Here is a 14594-nt window from a genome sequence, read left to right as displayed (position 1 = left end):
CTGCTTTTATACATTTTATGTTTTTTAAGCAGCTGCTACATATGGGTATACGCATCTGATCTTTTGCTCTGCATATCTTTGTAGCTGGTTTCTAAGCACTGAGCTGTACTATTAGATAGGGCTTAGTTCTAGTACAATTCGATGTGTACTGACTGCTGCATTACTCTGTTGCACCGTGGTTTTGTGCCCTGTTGGCCTCTAGTGTCAGATCAGCGGCCATTGTACCATGGATCAGACCATTTAAAAATGGCAGATGAACAGATATACGCTGCTGACTGAGCAGTCTGAAAGACTGACAAAAATCGCAGCCCCACAAACAGTCTTTGATCCCAGCTTTGGAGAGCACAGATCGACAGACACACTCTGCAGGCAGCAGCTCTGCTATCTAAACCATCTACTACAGTTCCTGGGTGGTGAGTCCTCTGGGGGGGAACCCCTCGTCTTTGCTGCAGCCAGGAGTGGTGGGTTACTTGTTTGGGAGTCCCTGTGTCAGGTGTGTGGACAGCATGGCGTCAGAAGCAGATGCTTTTTCCACCGAGACACCTGAGCTGGCAATTGATGACCCTGCACCCGATTTATCGGTGGACGCTATGTCGGCAATCCTAGATGCCTTCGTAGCCAAGGTGGAAGCAGCGTGTGAGAGAATGGGGGCTAGAAAGCACCCCCGCCATCTGCTGGGGACAACTCAGATGCGGAGCCGGGTCCAGCTAGCACTCATGGCCCTGGCTCTGAGGTATCTGAGGATACGGACCAAGATCGCCCAGACAGTGAGGACGACCTTGGACCCAAGTCAGCATGCGATAGGGCTCTAGTAAGTGACCTTATCACCACAGTGCGAGATACAAAAAAACTAGAGGGGTCTGCAGAAGCAGCAGACGTGCTGGTCCCTTTTGGGTTCCGTAAGGCAACCCGCACTGCTAAGTGTCTCCTTGTGTGTCTTCTTTAGACAAACTTTTATACAAGGAGTGGGATAAACCACAGAAGGTTTTTTCAGTCCCTAAAAATCTAGCGATGTGTTACCCTCTTAAAGAGATTTTCTTGAAAAAATTGACCTCGCCCCCGATAGTGGACCCTCCTGTGATCAGATTAAACAAGCTCCACCATACCAGTGGAGGGGGCTCACGCCTTCAAAGACCCTTCGGATGAGAAGGCTGAGGCGATCACCCGCAACCTGTACACGGTAGTATGTTTGGCGGTACGCCCAACCGTACTTGGGGCCCTGGTGTCTCAGACACTCACTGAATGGGCAAAGATGCTGCTCAATGGGTTACAAGCACGTCAGGCTTCCTTAAATGAGGTAGCCCTAGCTGACCAACTAATACAAGGCCTAAAATTCATTTGTGAATCAGCCTTGGACACTATTCCTCTACTGGCCAGAGCTTCAGGTCAGGCGGTGGTGTTACGCCGTCTACTTTGGTTAAGATTTGGTCCGCCAACCAATCTTCCAAGAAAGCCCTGATGGACTTGCCCTTTAAGGGCGACAGACTTTTTGGAACTTCAATGGATGACATAATTAAAGATGCTACAGGAGGTAAGAGCACACTGCCCCCACAGTTAAAAAAGAGGAAGGAGCCACGCCATAGGCAAGGGCCCTTCTTTACCGCACACAAGCGTTTTTTTTGTCCGCCCAGAACGGCGGGTAAAAGACCACAGGCCGATAAAGCGCCTGCTCAGGGACTGAGACGTCCCTGGTTTCGCAAACTCAACAAACCTGCAGACAAAGCTATGTCTGCATGAAGGTTTGGCCCCACCCATCTATCGGGTGGGGAAACGTCTTCGCAAATTTGCGGCCCGGTGGACATCTCAGGTCCCCGACCGGTGGGTTTTGCAAAGTAGTGTCTTCAGAGTACAAGATAGAACTTCTATCCTGCCCACCAAACAGATTTTTTTCCCTCCAACCGCCAGCTACAACCGACTCGTCGGGAAGCCCTATTTGGGGCAGTTCAAGACCTGCTGAGACGCGGGTGGTTATTCCTGTCCCAGTACAGGATCGGTTTCAGGGGTTTTACTCCAATCTGTTCATAATACCAAAGAAGGAGGCCGTTCGCACAATTCTGGACCTCGGGGCCCTCAATTGCTTCGTGAAGGTACAAGATTCCGGATGGAATCGGTTCGCTCTGTCGTCACTGCCCTCCAGCCAGGGGACTTTCTGGCATCCTTGGACATCAGGAATGCCTATTTACATGTCCCTATATGCACAAAGCATCAGAGACTTCTGCGCTTTGCGGGCGGGGAAGACCACTATCAATTTGTGGATCTCCCCTTTGGCCTGGTATCGGCACCAAGGTGCTTGTCCCATTTCTCGCCCTACTAAGAAAACGTGGCATCGCTATCGTGGGCTACTTAGATGACCTGCTTCTGAGGGCCGCTTCAGCCTCAGAATTAGAGGTGAGTGTGTCTATAACCTGTCAGACCCTCAGACACTTTGGGTACTGAACATCCAGAAGTCAGTAATGGTACCAACTCAACGCCTAGTATATCTGGGGTTGATTCTGAACTCCTCCGAGGCAAAGGTTTTCTTCCAGGTGGAAAAGTTGCAGACCCTTCGGGCTGCGGTGCGGCAGTTGACATCCCAGAAATGGTCGTCACTCCGCTTTTGCATGCGAGTCCTGGGCCTCATGGTGGCCTCCTTCGAGGCGGTACCATATGCGCAATCTCACACGTGAGTGCTACAGAAGGAAATTCTGTCCAGATGGGACAAGCGCCCATCATCCCTGGATTATCAAATCGGGGTGAGCTTGGTCAGGGCCTCCCTTGTTTGGTGGCTGACCTCACCGGCACTTCTGTCTGGGAAGTCGTTCCTTCCCTGTCACGGGATAGTCATCGCGATGGACACCAGCCTTACCGGTGGGGGAGTCTGAGGGGTTCAGTCGACCCAGGGTTGCTGGTCTCCAGAGGATTCCCATTTGCCGACCGATCTCCTGGAACTTCGGGCGGTCAGGCTGTGCCTCTCCACATGGTCTGAGGCTAAGAGGGCGTCCAGTCAGAATCTAGTCTGACAACGCCACGGCGGTGGCATATGTCAACCATCAAGGAGAAACAAGAAGCTCAGCTGCAGCGTCAGAAGTCCTAAGGTGGGCAGAAAGGAGCATACCGGCACTGTCGGCCACATCCTAAGGTGGGCAGAAAGGAGCATACCGGCACTGTCGGCCATATACATTCCAGGTGTGGAAAACTGGCAGGCGAACTACCTGTGGCCTCTGCTAGTAGCAGATGTCCCTTGGCGTCTACCGCTGAGAGAGAACCTGCTGTCACAAGGTCCCATACTGCATCCTGCTTTACAGTCGCTGGCTTTAACGGCATGGCTATTCAAAGCCAGGTACTAAGAGAACGGGGCCTATTACATTCTGTGATTCCTACAATGAGAAAAGCTAGGAAGTTATCCTCCTAGGAGGATTTATTATCGCACTTGGAGAGCTTACTTAGCCCTTTGCGAGGAAATGAAGTGGAATCCACAGACTTATTTGGTGTCCAGAGTCCAGCTGTTTTTACAGCGCGGGGTGGACCAAAAGCTTGCTTTAAGCATGATTAAGGGGCAGATATCTGCCCTGATTGTTTTCTTTCAGCAACCCCTGGCGACTCGCTCTCTAGTGAGAAAATTTCTACAGGGGGTTCGGCATGTGGCCCCTCCGGTCCGTCCTCCACGGGGATTTGAATAGCAGACATCCCTTGCCGTCTACTGCTACGAGAAGACCTGCTGTCGCAAGGTCCCATAGGTCATCCTGCTTTACATTTAATGGCATGACCACTAGGTGCCTCAGAAACCACCATTTGAGAACATTAGGGAAGTTCCCTTGTTGACACTTTTTTAGAAAGTGGTCCTTTTGGTGGCTGTTAGGTCAGTTAAGATTGAAGGTTCTGAGCTGGCAGCCTTGTCATGAAGGGCTCCCTATCTGATCTTCCACAAGGACAAGGTGGTGGTGCATCCGCAGCCTTCTTTTCTTCCTAAGGTCATACTTGTGTCCTCATCCGTCGAATCATAAGGAGACGACGTGGCATCCCTTGGACGTTGTCCATGCTCCGAGAATATACTTGTCTGTTACTGCTTCGTTCCGGAGTTCAGACTCACTGTTTTTTTCGGTGGCTGGTCCCAAGAAGGGAACAGCGGTCTCATCAGCCACCATTTCGAGGTGGACCCGACAGATTCTGATCAGGCTTACACCATAAAGGGTCGGGCGCCTCCCTTTCACCATGCATTCGACCAGGGCAATGGTGCCTCTTGGGCTTTCTGACATCAAGTGTCTGTTTCCCAGATGTGTATGTTGATGTGAGTGCATCTTCGGATGCTTCCTTGGCCACAAAGTTTTGCAGGCGGCTGTTTAGAGTTACAACTCCTCTGTTGAGAAGCTCTGTTTTGGGGTATAGTTTAATTTTATGCTGTTCCCACCCCTCATTTTGACACTGCTTTGGGACGTCCCACTATGTCAAGATTAAGGCTGTGTCCATCCATGAACGAAAGAGAAAATAGGATTTTATACTCACCGTAAAATTTCTTTCTCTGAGTTCATGGATGGACACAGCACCCACCCCTCTTTTTCTTTAAAGTTTATACTGCTTGCTACAAACTGAACTGCTTGGTGCAGGCTCAGAGGATATAGTCAGTGGGACCGCACCCTGGGCGGGGCGGTTCAGCTTTGAAGTTGTTAACACTTTCTGCCTAGTCACTCCTACAGATAGGCTATTTCCCACTATGTCAAGATTAAGGCTGTGTCCATCCATGAACTCAGAGAGAGATTTTACGGTGAGTATTAAATCCTATTTTTCTGATGATTCTACAGTAAAAGTACACTGAGCGGAACCCCTCTTTGTTAGTAAGCTACTCTGCTACATAACTAAAGCATGCTAGGAGTTGGAGGGGTTTTATCTGGCTGGCAGTTTTTGTTTGCAATCCAATTGTCTCAGAATATCTGAGTCCTGTGTTTCTAAATTCCATTAAACAGATTTTATGGTAAGTGCAAAAAGTTTTTCAGTACACAAAAGGTTTAGCACATGAGGCAGATTTGTTTACCATGTCAGAAGCCAGTTCAAAAATACAATCAAACAAGTTTTCACTTAAATATCAATTGATTTTAACTTATCTTTCTTTGTAAGGTCTAAAGCAGCACCTACAGAAAAATTTTATGTGGAAGAGTGTAGGACCATAATCAAGTTCCTGTTTCTCCAAGGTAAAGATGCTAAGCAGATCCATGATGAAATGTCACAAACTTTGGGTGACAGAGGCCCTTCATATGCAACATTGGGTTGACCATTTTAAAACTGACCATTTCGGTGTTGAAAGTGAGAAACCCAGTGGAAGGCCTGTTTCTATGCCTTCAAAAGTCAAAAGATTTGGGATCCACTTTGCTGCAAGCGTTTTCATTTCCAAGACGTTGTGGATAAAGTCACCAACTCTCTCACAGGATATTCCCAGATATGTAGCAATACTTTTGGCTGATAGTCCAGAGCCTCCATGATCATGTCATGGATGACTTTCACATTTGCAGGCACAGAAACAGACCCTTCCACTGGGTTTCTCACTTTCAACACTGAAATATTTAGTTTTAAGTTTGGCAACCCAACGTTTAACTGTTGCATATGAAGGCCCACTGTCACCCAAAGTTTGTGACATTTCATCATGGATCTGCTTTGGCACCTTTTCCTTGAAGAAACAGGAATTTGATTATGGTTCTATGCTCTTCCACATTACATTTTTCTGGAGGTGCTGCCATGTTCAATTTGGACCTGAAAAAGAAAGATAAGTTAAAATCATAGGTAGTTGATTGTTGCAATTGTCGCTCAATTTTTTTTGGGTAAGGCTCAATATTTCGTATGAGTGTTCTGCCAAGCTAGTGGCCCCATTTCTTCCTGAATCTCTATTGTAGAACAGGTCATGCACATCAGGTGTTCCTTATCTGATGGCATTACTGTTCTTTGTAGCCAGAGACAGTTTGGTAGCATGCTCAGGAGGAGGGCTGCAATGTTTATTTATATATTTCTGCCAGTATAGGTTTCTTTTAACGTAAACCTGTATTATTGCCAAATATATTAAGGTGAATATAGCACTGTATAATAGGGCATGCAACAGAATAGCCAGCGCACATATTGATTTACTTGACGCTGCTAATTACATGGTCAGAGTTGGACAGGTGATGGGTCACTAGGACACGGAGAACTGCATTATAGAATGAGAGATAGGGTGTGCCTGGTCTCCACATACCCAGGAGAGAGGCTATGGCAGGTTAGGTGGGTGATGTTTTTGTTACAAAATAGGCTTTGAGCCTGCACCTTATGGTGCATTATATTGCAGTGCATTCGCCCTAATATTTTCAGTAATGATGCAGGTTTACTAGGCCATTAAACTTACAAAATATGCATTGTAAGCATCATTTAAATGATCTTTCCACAACATTCACAAAACGTATGTAAAATAGCCACTCTTGTAAGACATCAGGATATTTGCTGTGCAGCCTGTTCTTATGTAAACTACAGTGAGCAACTGAATGGCAGGTAATTTTTTTCTGTGGGATTACAGCACACAAAGTGAGCTGGGTGCTGAAAACATGTCAGTTCCACCTTTGTTTTACACTTCTGATAATGTTTCAGATATTTACATATTCATAAATTCTAGGCAGTCCTTTATAAGAAATAATGCATTATGTGTCGGGTGGCCATCTATTCATATATTGTATATATATTTCTCTTTAACAAAAGTTTTATTGATAAACAATCCAACATATACTGACAGCAGTAGGATGGTTACAATGTGTAATGAGTAGACAAAGTCAAACGAACAAATAATTAAACAAATAACGTTTTTTTCAAAACAAACAAAAAAAAAATTACATAAAGAGCAATATTATCATCAAAATAACCATCCGAGCCAGGCCAACATCTGTCAGCCCGATATCCACCTCAACGGACTGCCTAAAACATATTGAACAGATAAGATAACAAAGAAAAAATTAAGGAAAGAATAGTAACACAAAGAAGAAAGGGGAGGGAAAAAAGAAGGGGGAAAGAGAATATTGTATATATATTTAAGCAATAGTCAAACTTGGAGGTCTTCGGCCCCATTCACACAGACGGACCGTTCCGATCCGCCTGTCAGTTTTGACGGCGGACCTGAACGGCTGCTCCATGCAGTCCTATGGAGCGTCGAATGTCAGCGGAGACATGTCCGCTGACATCCGAACCGATCCGCCAAAATCAGATGTATGGCGATACGTCCATATCGAATTGGGTGAGATCTGATGAAAACGGACATGCTGTCCGTTTTCATCAGATCGCTACATAGGAGACAGCGGTGCCCGACAAGCCCCTCCCCGCTCAGTGAGCAGAGAGGAGCTTGTCATCCGTCGGTTCTGCGGACAGATCTCACGCTGAGCTGGCGGGAGCAGGCGGACTCCGTAGCGACGGAGTCCGCCTCGTGTGAATGGGGCCTTCCACTCCACAAATATTTCCACAGTTTATCCAGCCTGAGGTTTGGGTCTCAGCTGGATGCTTCACAGGTCATAGGTACTGTGTACATGTCCTACGTCCCAAAACACAGGAAATGCTCTTCTTCCACTGCACATAGTAAACACTGGGGAAAGTATTTGTCATTCCGATCAGTGATAAAGGCAGTGTGTAGTCATAGAGACAATTGGACACCAATTTAAAACAGCCAGTAGCAAACAATCATCTCTTTTTTTTTTTTTCTAGAATGGTTTAGGAAATAAAATCAATTAAGTGACTGTTCTGGTTAGTCTGACTAACATTTTTCTATATGTTCCTTCCCCCAAGATTTTAGAAATAAGTGTTTAAAGCATAATGCTTAATGTTACAAATGGAAAAAAAAATCTGCCTAAACTATCTGCTATAATCGCTTATATATACATATATATACACACAGTGCCTTGCGAAAGTATTCGGCCCCCTTGAACTTTGCGACCCTTTGCCACATTTCAGGCTTCAAACATAAAGATATAAAACTGTAATTTTTTTTGAAGAATCAACAACAAGTGGGAAACAATCATGAAGTGGAATGAAATTTATTGGATATTTCAAACTTTTTTTACAAATAAAAAACTAAAACATTGGGCGTGCAAAATTATTCAGCCCCCTTAAATTAATACTTTGTAGCGCCACCTTTTGCTGTGATTACAGCTGTAAGTCGCTTGGGGTATGTCTTTATCAGTTTTGCACATCGAGAGACTGAAATTTTTGCCCATTCCTCCTTGCAAAACCGCTCGAGCTCAGTGAGGTTGGATGGAGAGAGTTTGTGAACAGCAGTTTTCAGTTCTTTCCACAGATTCTCGATTGGATTCAGGTCTGGACTTTGACTTGGCCATTCTAACACCTGGATATGTTTATTTGTGAACCATTCCATTGTAGATTTTGTTTTATGTTTTGGATCATTGTCTTGTTGGAAGACAAATCTCTGTCCCAGTCTCAGGTCTTTTGCAGACTCCATCAGGTTTTCTTCCAGAATGGTCCTGTATTTGGCTCCATCCATCTTCCCATCAATTTTAACCATCTTCCCTGTCCCTGCTGAAGAAAAGCAGGCCCAAACCATGATGCTGCCACCACCATCATGTTTGACAGTGGGGGATGGTGTGTTCAGAGTGATGAGCTGTGTTGCTTTTACGCCAAACATAACGTTTTGCATTGTTGCCAAAAAGTTCGATTTTGGTTTCATCTGACCAGAGCACCTTCTACCACATGTTTGGTGTGTCTCCCAGGTGGCTTTTGGCAAACTTTAAATGACACTTTTTATGGATATCTTTAAGAAATGGCTTTCTTCTTGCCACTCTTCCATAAAGGCCAGATTTGTGCAGTATACGACTGATTGTTGTCCTATGGACAGAGTCTCCCACCTCAGCTGTAAATCTCTGCAGTTCATCCAGAGTGATCATGGGCCTCTTGGCTGCATCTCTGATCAGTCTTCTCCTTGTATGAGCTGAAAGTTTAGGGACGGCCAGGTCTTTGTAGATTTGCAGTGGTCTGATACTCCTTCCTTTTTAATATTATCGCTTGCACAGTGCTCCTTGGGATGTTTAAAGCTTGGGAAATCTTTTTGTATCCAAATCGGACTTTAAACTTCTCCACAACAGTATCTCGGACCTGCCTGGTGTGTTCCTTGTTCTTCATGATGCTCTCTGCGCTTTAAATGGACCTCTGAGACTATCACAGTGCAGGTGCATTTATACAGAGACTTGATTACACACAGGTGGATTTTATTTATCATCATTAGTTATTTAGGTCAACATTGGATCATTCAGAGATCCTCACTGAACTTCTGGAGAGAGTTTGCTGCACTGAAAGTAAAGGGGCTGAATAATTTTGCACGCCCAATTTTTCAGTTTATTTGTTAAAAAAGTTTGAAATATCCAATAAATTTTGTTTCACTTCATGATTGTGTCCCACTTGTTGATTCTTCAAAAAAAATTACAGTTTTATATCTTTATGTTTGAAGCCTGAAATGTGGCAAAAGGTCGCAAAGTTCAAGGGGGCCGAATACTTTCACAAGGCACTGTGTGTGTGTGTGTGTGTGTGTGTGTGTGTGTGTGTGTGTGTGTGTGTATATATGTATATATATATATATATATATATATATATATATATATATATATATATATATATATATATATATATATATATATCATGGTACCCTTGCTTTGACATATAAGCTTAAAGGTCAAACCCATAATCAATTTTAGAGAGAATGAATGGGTTAGAACTTCTTTATTGTTTTATTATTCATTATGTGTATTCTTGTTGATTATACTGCCATCACTTCCCTTTTGCAGTAATACCCCATCCCACCCTGAAACACAGAATGTTAAAACTGGACAGGGGTCCTAATTTTTTACACTCTAGATAAAGGTATATTTACTGTGGTTGAGATTCTCCCTCACTTTTCTCAGTGTCAGAAGTCCTATATTTTAAAGACACAATCCTTACCAACTCTATTTAAAAATGTAATAAACCCATACATTACCATGTATCAGCTTGACAGTGACTTGGGTATTATGCAAGCATGTCGTTTTGACAAGGTGTTTTTTGGTCATGGTGCATGGTGGCTTTACCTCGCATGTTTTTTTTTTTTTAACTGGTTGTGTTACTTATTCTGTTATAACTACACTATTATTGGTACTGAAATATAAATAAGTAAATATAAGAATCAATGTGGCTATCTAATTAAAACAGGAGATTTTATATATATATATATATATATATATATATATACACACAGCTTGTGCATTTGCAAAGGGATAGATTTGGTACAGATAGTCATAGACTGGTAATGCATAGGGGCAGGCTTTTAGAAGAACTTAATTATTTTGGTTTTAAAAAATCCCCAATTCAGATAGATCATAGACCACTTTAATGTAAAATTCTTGAAGAGAATGATATGACATTATAGATTAGATTATAGATTACTGTAACACATGTGAAAATGTAATGCTAATTTTTACCAAGAAGGGTGTACACTTAAGCAGCCCATTGCAAAGTGTCATATTTAATGGTACCCTTTTCCTGTAAATACACGCCAAGCTGACACTAAGAAATAAAAGCAAGCAGCGGTGCCTGCACATACTGTTAGATGTCTTAGTGAGCCACCTGGGCAGCCAAAATGTTGATGGCAAATTCTGACATTCCTACATACTTGTTTCAATCTCAACTTAACGTGTAATGTTTCTCCCATCTGAACACTCCCCTTCAGAAAAATGGGCAATGGAGAGATGTAAAGCAAGCCCGAGGATGAACCAATAATTTGTGGAATCATCTGGGATTCCATGCATTTTAATTTATTGTTATGGCACATATCTGCCAGAGAGAATCTCCAAGTGCTGTCTGGCAATGAAGTGGACCAGAGGCTCCAGGAATTCGATCAGTGCCCAAAAAAGTGCCACATCAGTAATGCCTGTCAGTAGCTACTTATCAGTGCCCATCAGTTGTTTTTAAATTGTTGGTCTTTTTTCGTTTACAGTGCAAAACACACACAAAAAAAAAAAAGCAGAGGTGATCAAATACCACCAAAATAAAGCTCCATTTGTGGGAAGAAAATGATAAAAATTTTGTTTGGGTACAGTGTTGCATGACCGCGCAATTGTCATTCAAAATGCGACAGCGTTAAAAGCTAAAAATGGTCCTGGGCAGGAAGTGCCTGGGTATGGAAGTGGTTAATTTGTCACACGGGAGACCTAAGAACGGATGTTCCTTCCTCTCCTCTGTGTGAAGCCATCCTTTCCCTTTACTATGGTCTCGGGCTCCCCAGAGGAACGGGTGAGCTTTGCAACCACCCTACATAGTGCTTTAAAAGTGACAGCCATCTAATCCAATCCCTTTTATAAAACAGCCAACAACCGACTGAAAAAATGGTACATCATGCAACAAAACAAATCAGTAGTGGCCATCATTAGAAAGAGGGAGCACCGTCTGCATAGCACATCATTTGTTTAAGTTGAGAAACCAGAAATAAAACGTCATAGAGCCCCAGATTGTTGTACAAGGATCTCTGTGTACCACTCATTCTTGGTGAGCGATCTGCCAAACAAAAACCCTGTGCATTACTTCTACCACCTTGTCTCCTGAAGCCTGTCAGGTAGAAATTACAATTATCAAAACATTTGGGGTAGAAAGAAAAGCTTATCCAAGGTAAGCAATATCAAAAACAGGATACCAATTAAATATTAGATAGATGAAAGAGAAACTGTAGCTCAAAATGTTTTTAGTTTGAGTAGGGAACAAGGCTGTGTGAATTTATTGTTGTCTGTGTCCCCACTGGCAACATTTTTTTTATCTTCCTGTTGTCAAATCTGCATTATTTTAACTATAATAGGTTTCAAGTATGTCAATATATATTGCAGATGACTGTATGTGCAATGGATTGCAGAGAAGGAACGACTACCGTAATTCAGCAGATAACAGAAATGTCTACAGACACCCATCCTGCTGTAGGAAGCCAAATGCAACATGGTACTATCAGCTTCTTAAGAATTGGAAACTGCCAAAATGATGCAAACTGACAGTTCTTCTGGATTTCACATGAAGTTATTTCCGAAAAAGGGCATTACAATGGATCTCTATTGAGGAGAACTGGATAGTGGCCGATTTTCGGTGAACCTGGTTAATGCAGAAGGGTAAGGTGGTAGGCTTCCTAGTCTTGTGGCTGAAATATTTACCAAGGAGAGACGACTGTCAGGTTTGCAGAGGACTACAACATGTTTCTTCGCTCTGCTACAATGTCATGTACAGGCGCTGATTAAGATGACGTTTTTTGCTTCTTACACTGAAATAAACCCCAGTGATATCTGGGGTTACTGATGGAAATGGCAGGAGCAGCACGGTACTCTGTCTTATGTGTATACACTGCAGGAGTTTCACTAGTTTTCTACAGAGTTTTCACTTTTCTTTTGTAAACATATAAAATAGCACATGCTGCGACATAAAACACTGATGTTATGAACAGATTATGATGCTTGTAAACAGAATATGTGCGATTTAAGCAGCTCCCCTCCAGTGTGTTAAGTAGCTTATTCTTTATGAGTTTTGTGGAATGCGTCTTTATATTTATTGAAGCATTGTAATGTCACATGTAACTTTTAGACCACTGACACGCAACATGCTTTTATGACTGCCGTTTGGTCCTGAAGTGTTTACTGGTTTAGCATTGAGATTTTACCAATTCATGTTTTGATACCTAGCACCTTATTCCGTTAGTACATAAAAGCATTGAACACTTTTTTTTTTAAATGTACCATGAAAGTACACATTATTTGTTTACGATGATAAGAATGTAGTTAATGTAATACCCCTATGTACATTGTTAATCTTTTTCAAACTTTAGGGATTTTGTACATGTGAAGGACCTACATAGTTACTTTATGTACCACAGTCTATAAACCTTGTGTTTTCCTGCCATGGACTACATCTTCCTATATGGGGATGCAGAACATTTTTTATATGTAAGTTATTATGTGATTTGTCTATAATGTGATCTGCAACTTCGTCACACACAATTGTGTAACACAGAAACAATATATTTAAAAAAAAATATATAAAAGTGGTAGACAACTGTTCAGGTTTCACACACTTGTTAATGTCTAACCAAAATACTTGGTTTATAATCACTGCTTTCCAAGACCACCAATTACCACAACTGAATGTTTGTGTTTTAAATGTCATTTAATTCTATTGTATACTTTTATTTAAACTGCAGTCCCTTAGGAGGGAATGTGTAAATTTTGTTTCTTTCTCTGCTTATCAAAGGGAATTGGTGATTGAACAGCTATCACGATGGGCTTTATTTCCACATTTACCCCTTTTTCACTGCAGTGCTAAGGTAGTTGTGATGTCCTCTACATCTTCATTAGCATTTACAGCAAAGAGGCTGAAAAGAAGTGGATTAGAGAGGCAAATCACAGCTGTTCGGAGATATTGGATGCTTCATGTGATTCTGTATTATCAATACTGTAATGAGCAGCAGGATGCGTGTGAAGTAAGTGTGACTAGGGTATTTGCTGCGATCATGCTACCTTTTGAGGTAAAGTTCTTTATGACTGTATTGTATCATTTTATTTTGGAAACAGTTGTTACTTTAATTTGCGAATACTATTCTAGTATACATTTTAGCTGTCAGCAGATTTTATAACTATTTATATTTATTTTTTACTGAACATAAAACAAGGCATGTCTGCCTATTATTAACCTAAACACTTCAAGTAAAGGTTATACAGTTGAAATGATAAACTATTCAGTATGCCGAGTGTTTTTATACTATTTAAGACCTATCTGGCCATTGATTTGTTTATTATGGCTTAGCAATTCCAGAGAACGTGGACAGACCAGGCTTATTTGATGGCATCTGGTATTTGATCATGGGCCTTTTTACATTCATTTTTTTGTTTCCCTCCCCCTCGATTATGCCCAATTTGTACTTTGATAGTAGAGTTTTCTGAACAAGGTTATTGACCAACGACATTACGTTTAGTTATGTTTTTTAGTAATGCTAAGAGAACCTTTATTTTGTTGGTTCATTGTCCTAGGACAAAATAAGTAAAACTGAGGGAATGGAGTTTAGTGGCATCATTCCTGAGCAGTCAGACTGATTTGGGCTTCTGGGATTTCTTTCACTTGTTTGTAAATGTAGTTCAGTATTTAAGACATTACTACAGAACAAATGGATTGTGTTAGTTAATTTTTTTTATTCAGTATCAAAATCATCCAAAAGGCACGTTTGTGTTTAGCACAATATACTCCTGGATGAGGAACTTTAATACACTTCTACAATGTCTGGTCTATTTATAAAACAGGTGGCAAAGTGCAGCATTTGACTTTGTTAGCCAATTAAAAGACAAAAACTAAAAAAAACAATTACATACATAATGGAGATAATTTCCTTCCCCCTTAAGGGGTTAAGTAGGGTAAAAATTTCACTTAATTTATGAATGGCAAAACTCACACAGAATATGATTACATTGAGGCTACGAATGCTGAGCTCTTAAAAATGCAAGGTACCTGTGGCTGTATTTTGCAGAGTACCAACTCCAGAGCATGAAGAAAGTGAAGTCTAAATTAAAGAATTTTCAGGAGAGAGGTAATAGCAGCTTGTATTGTTCTCTCAATACAGT

At 42.0% G+C, this 14594-nt stretch overlaps 1 protein-coding gene across 5 annotated transcripts in view; it reads left to right on the top strand.

Annotated features, from left to right (window-relative positions):
- Positions 1-14161, top strand: part of PLCE1 (phospholipase C epsilon 1) — a 509323-nt gene extending 495162 nt beyond the window's left edge. For 3 of the 5 annotated variants that reach the window (XM_040362142.1, XM_040362141.1, XM_040362144.1), the window contains one exon: positions 11832-14161. In XM_040362142.1, the coding sequence (XP_040218076.1) occupies positions 11832-11980 (149 nt within the window). In that variant the 3' untranslated portion in view covers positions 11981-14161. The remainder of the gene's footprint in view (positions 1-11831) is intronic. The other 2 variants (XM_040362145.1, XM_040362143.1) reach the window with 1 other exon arrangement.
- Positions 14162-14594: the final 433 nt, after the last annotated feature.

Source organism: Rana temporaria, chromosome 8, assembly GCF_905171775.1.
Source record: "Rana temporaria chromosome 8, aRanTem1.1, whole genome shotgun sequence".
Lineage (NCBI taxonomy): Eukaryota > Metazoa > Chordata > Amphibia > Anura > Ranidae > Rana > Rana temporaria.
This window is presented reverse-complemented; position numbering and strand designations above follow the sequence as displayed.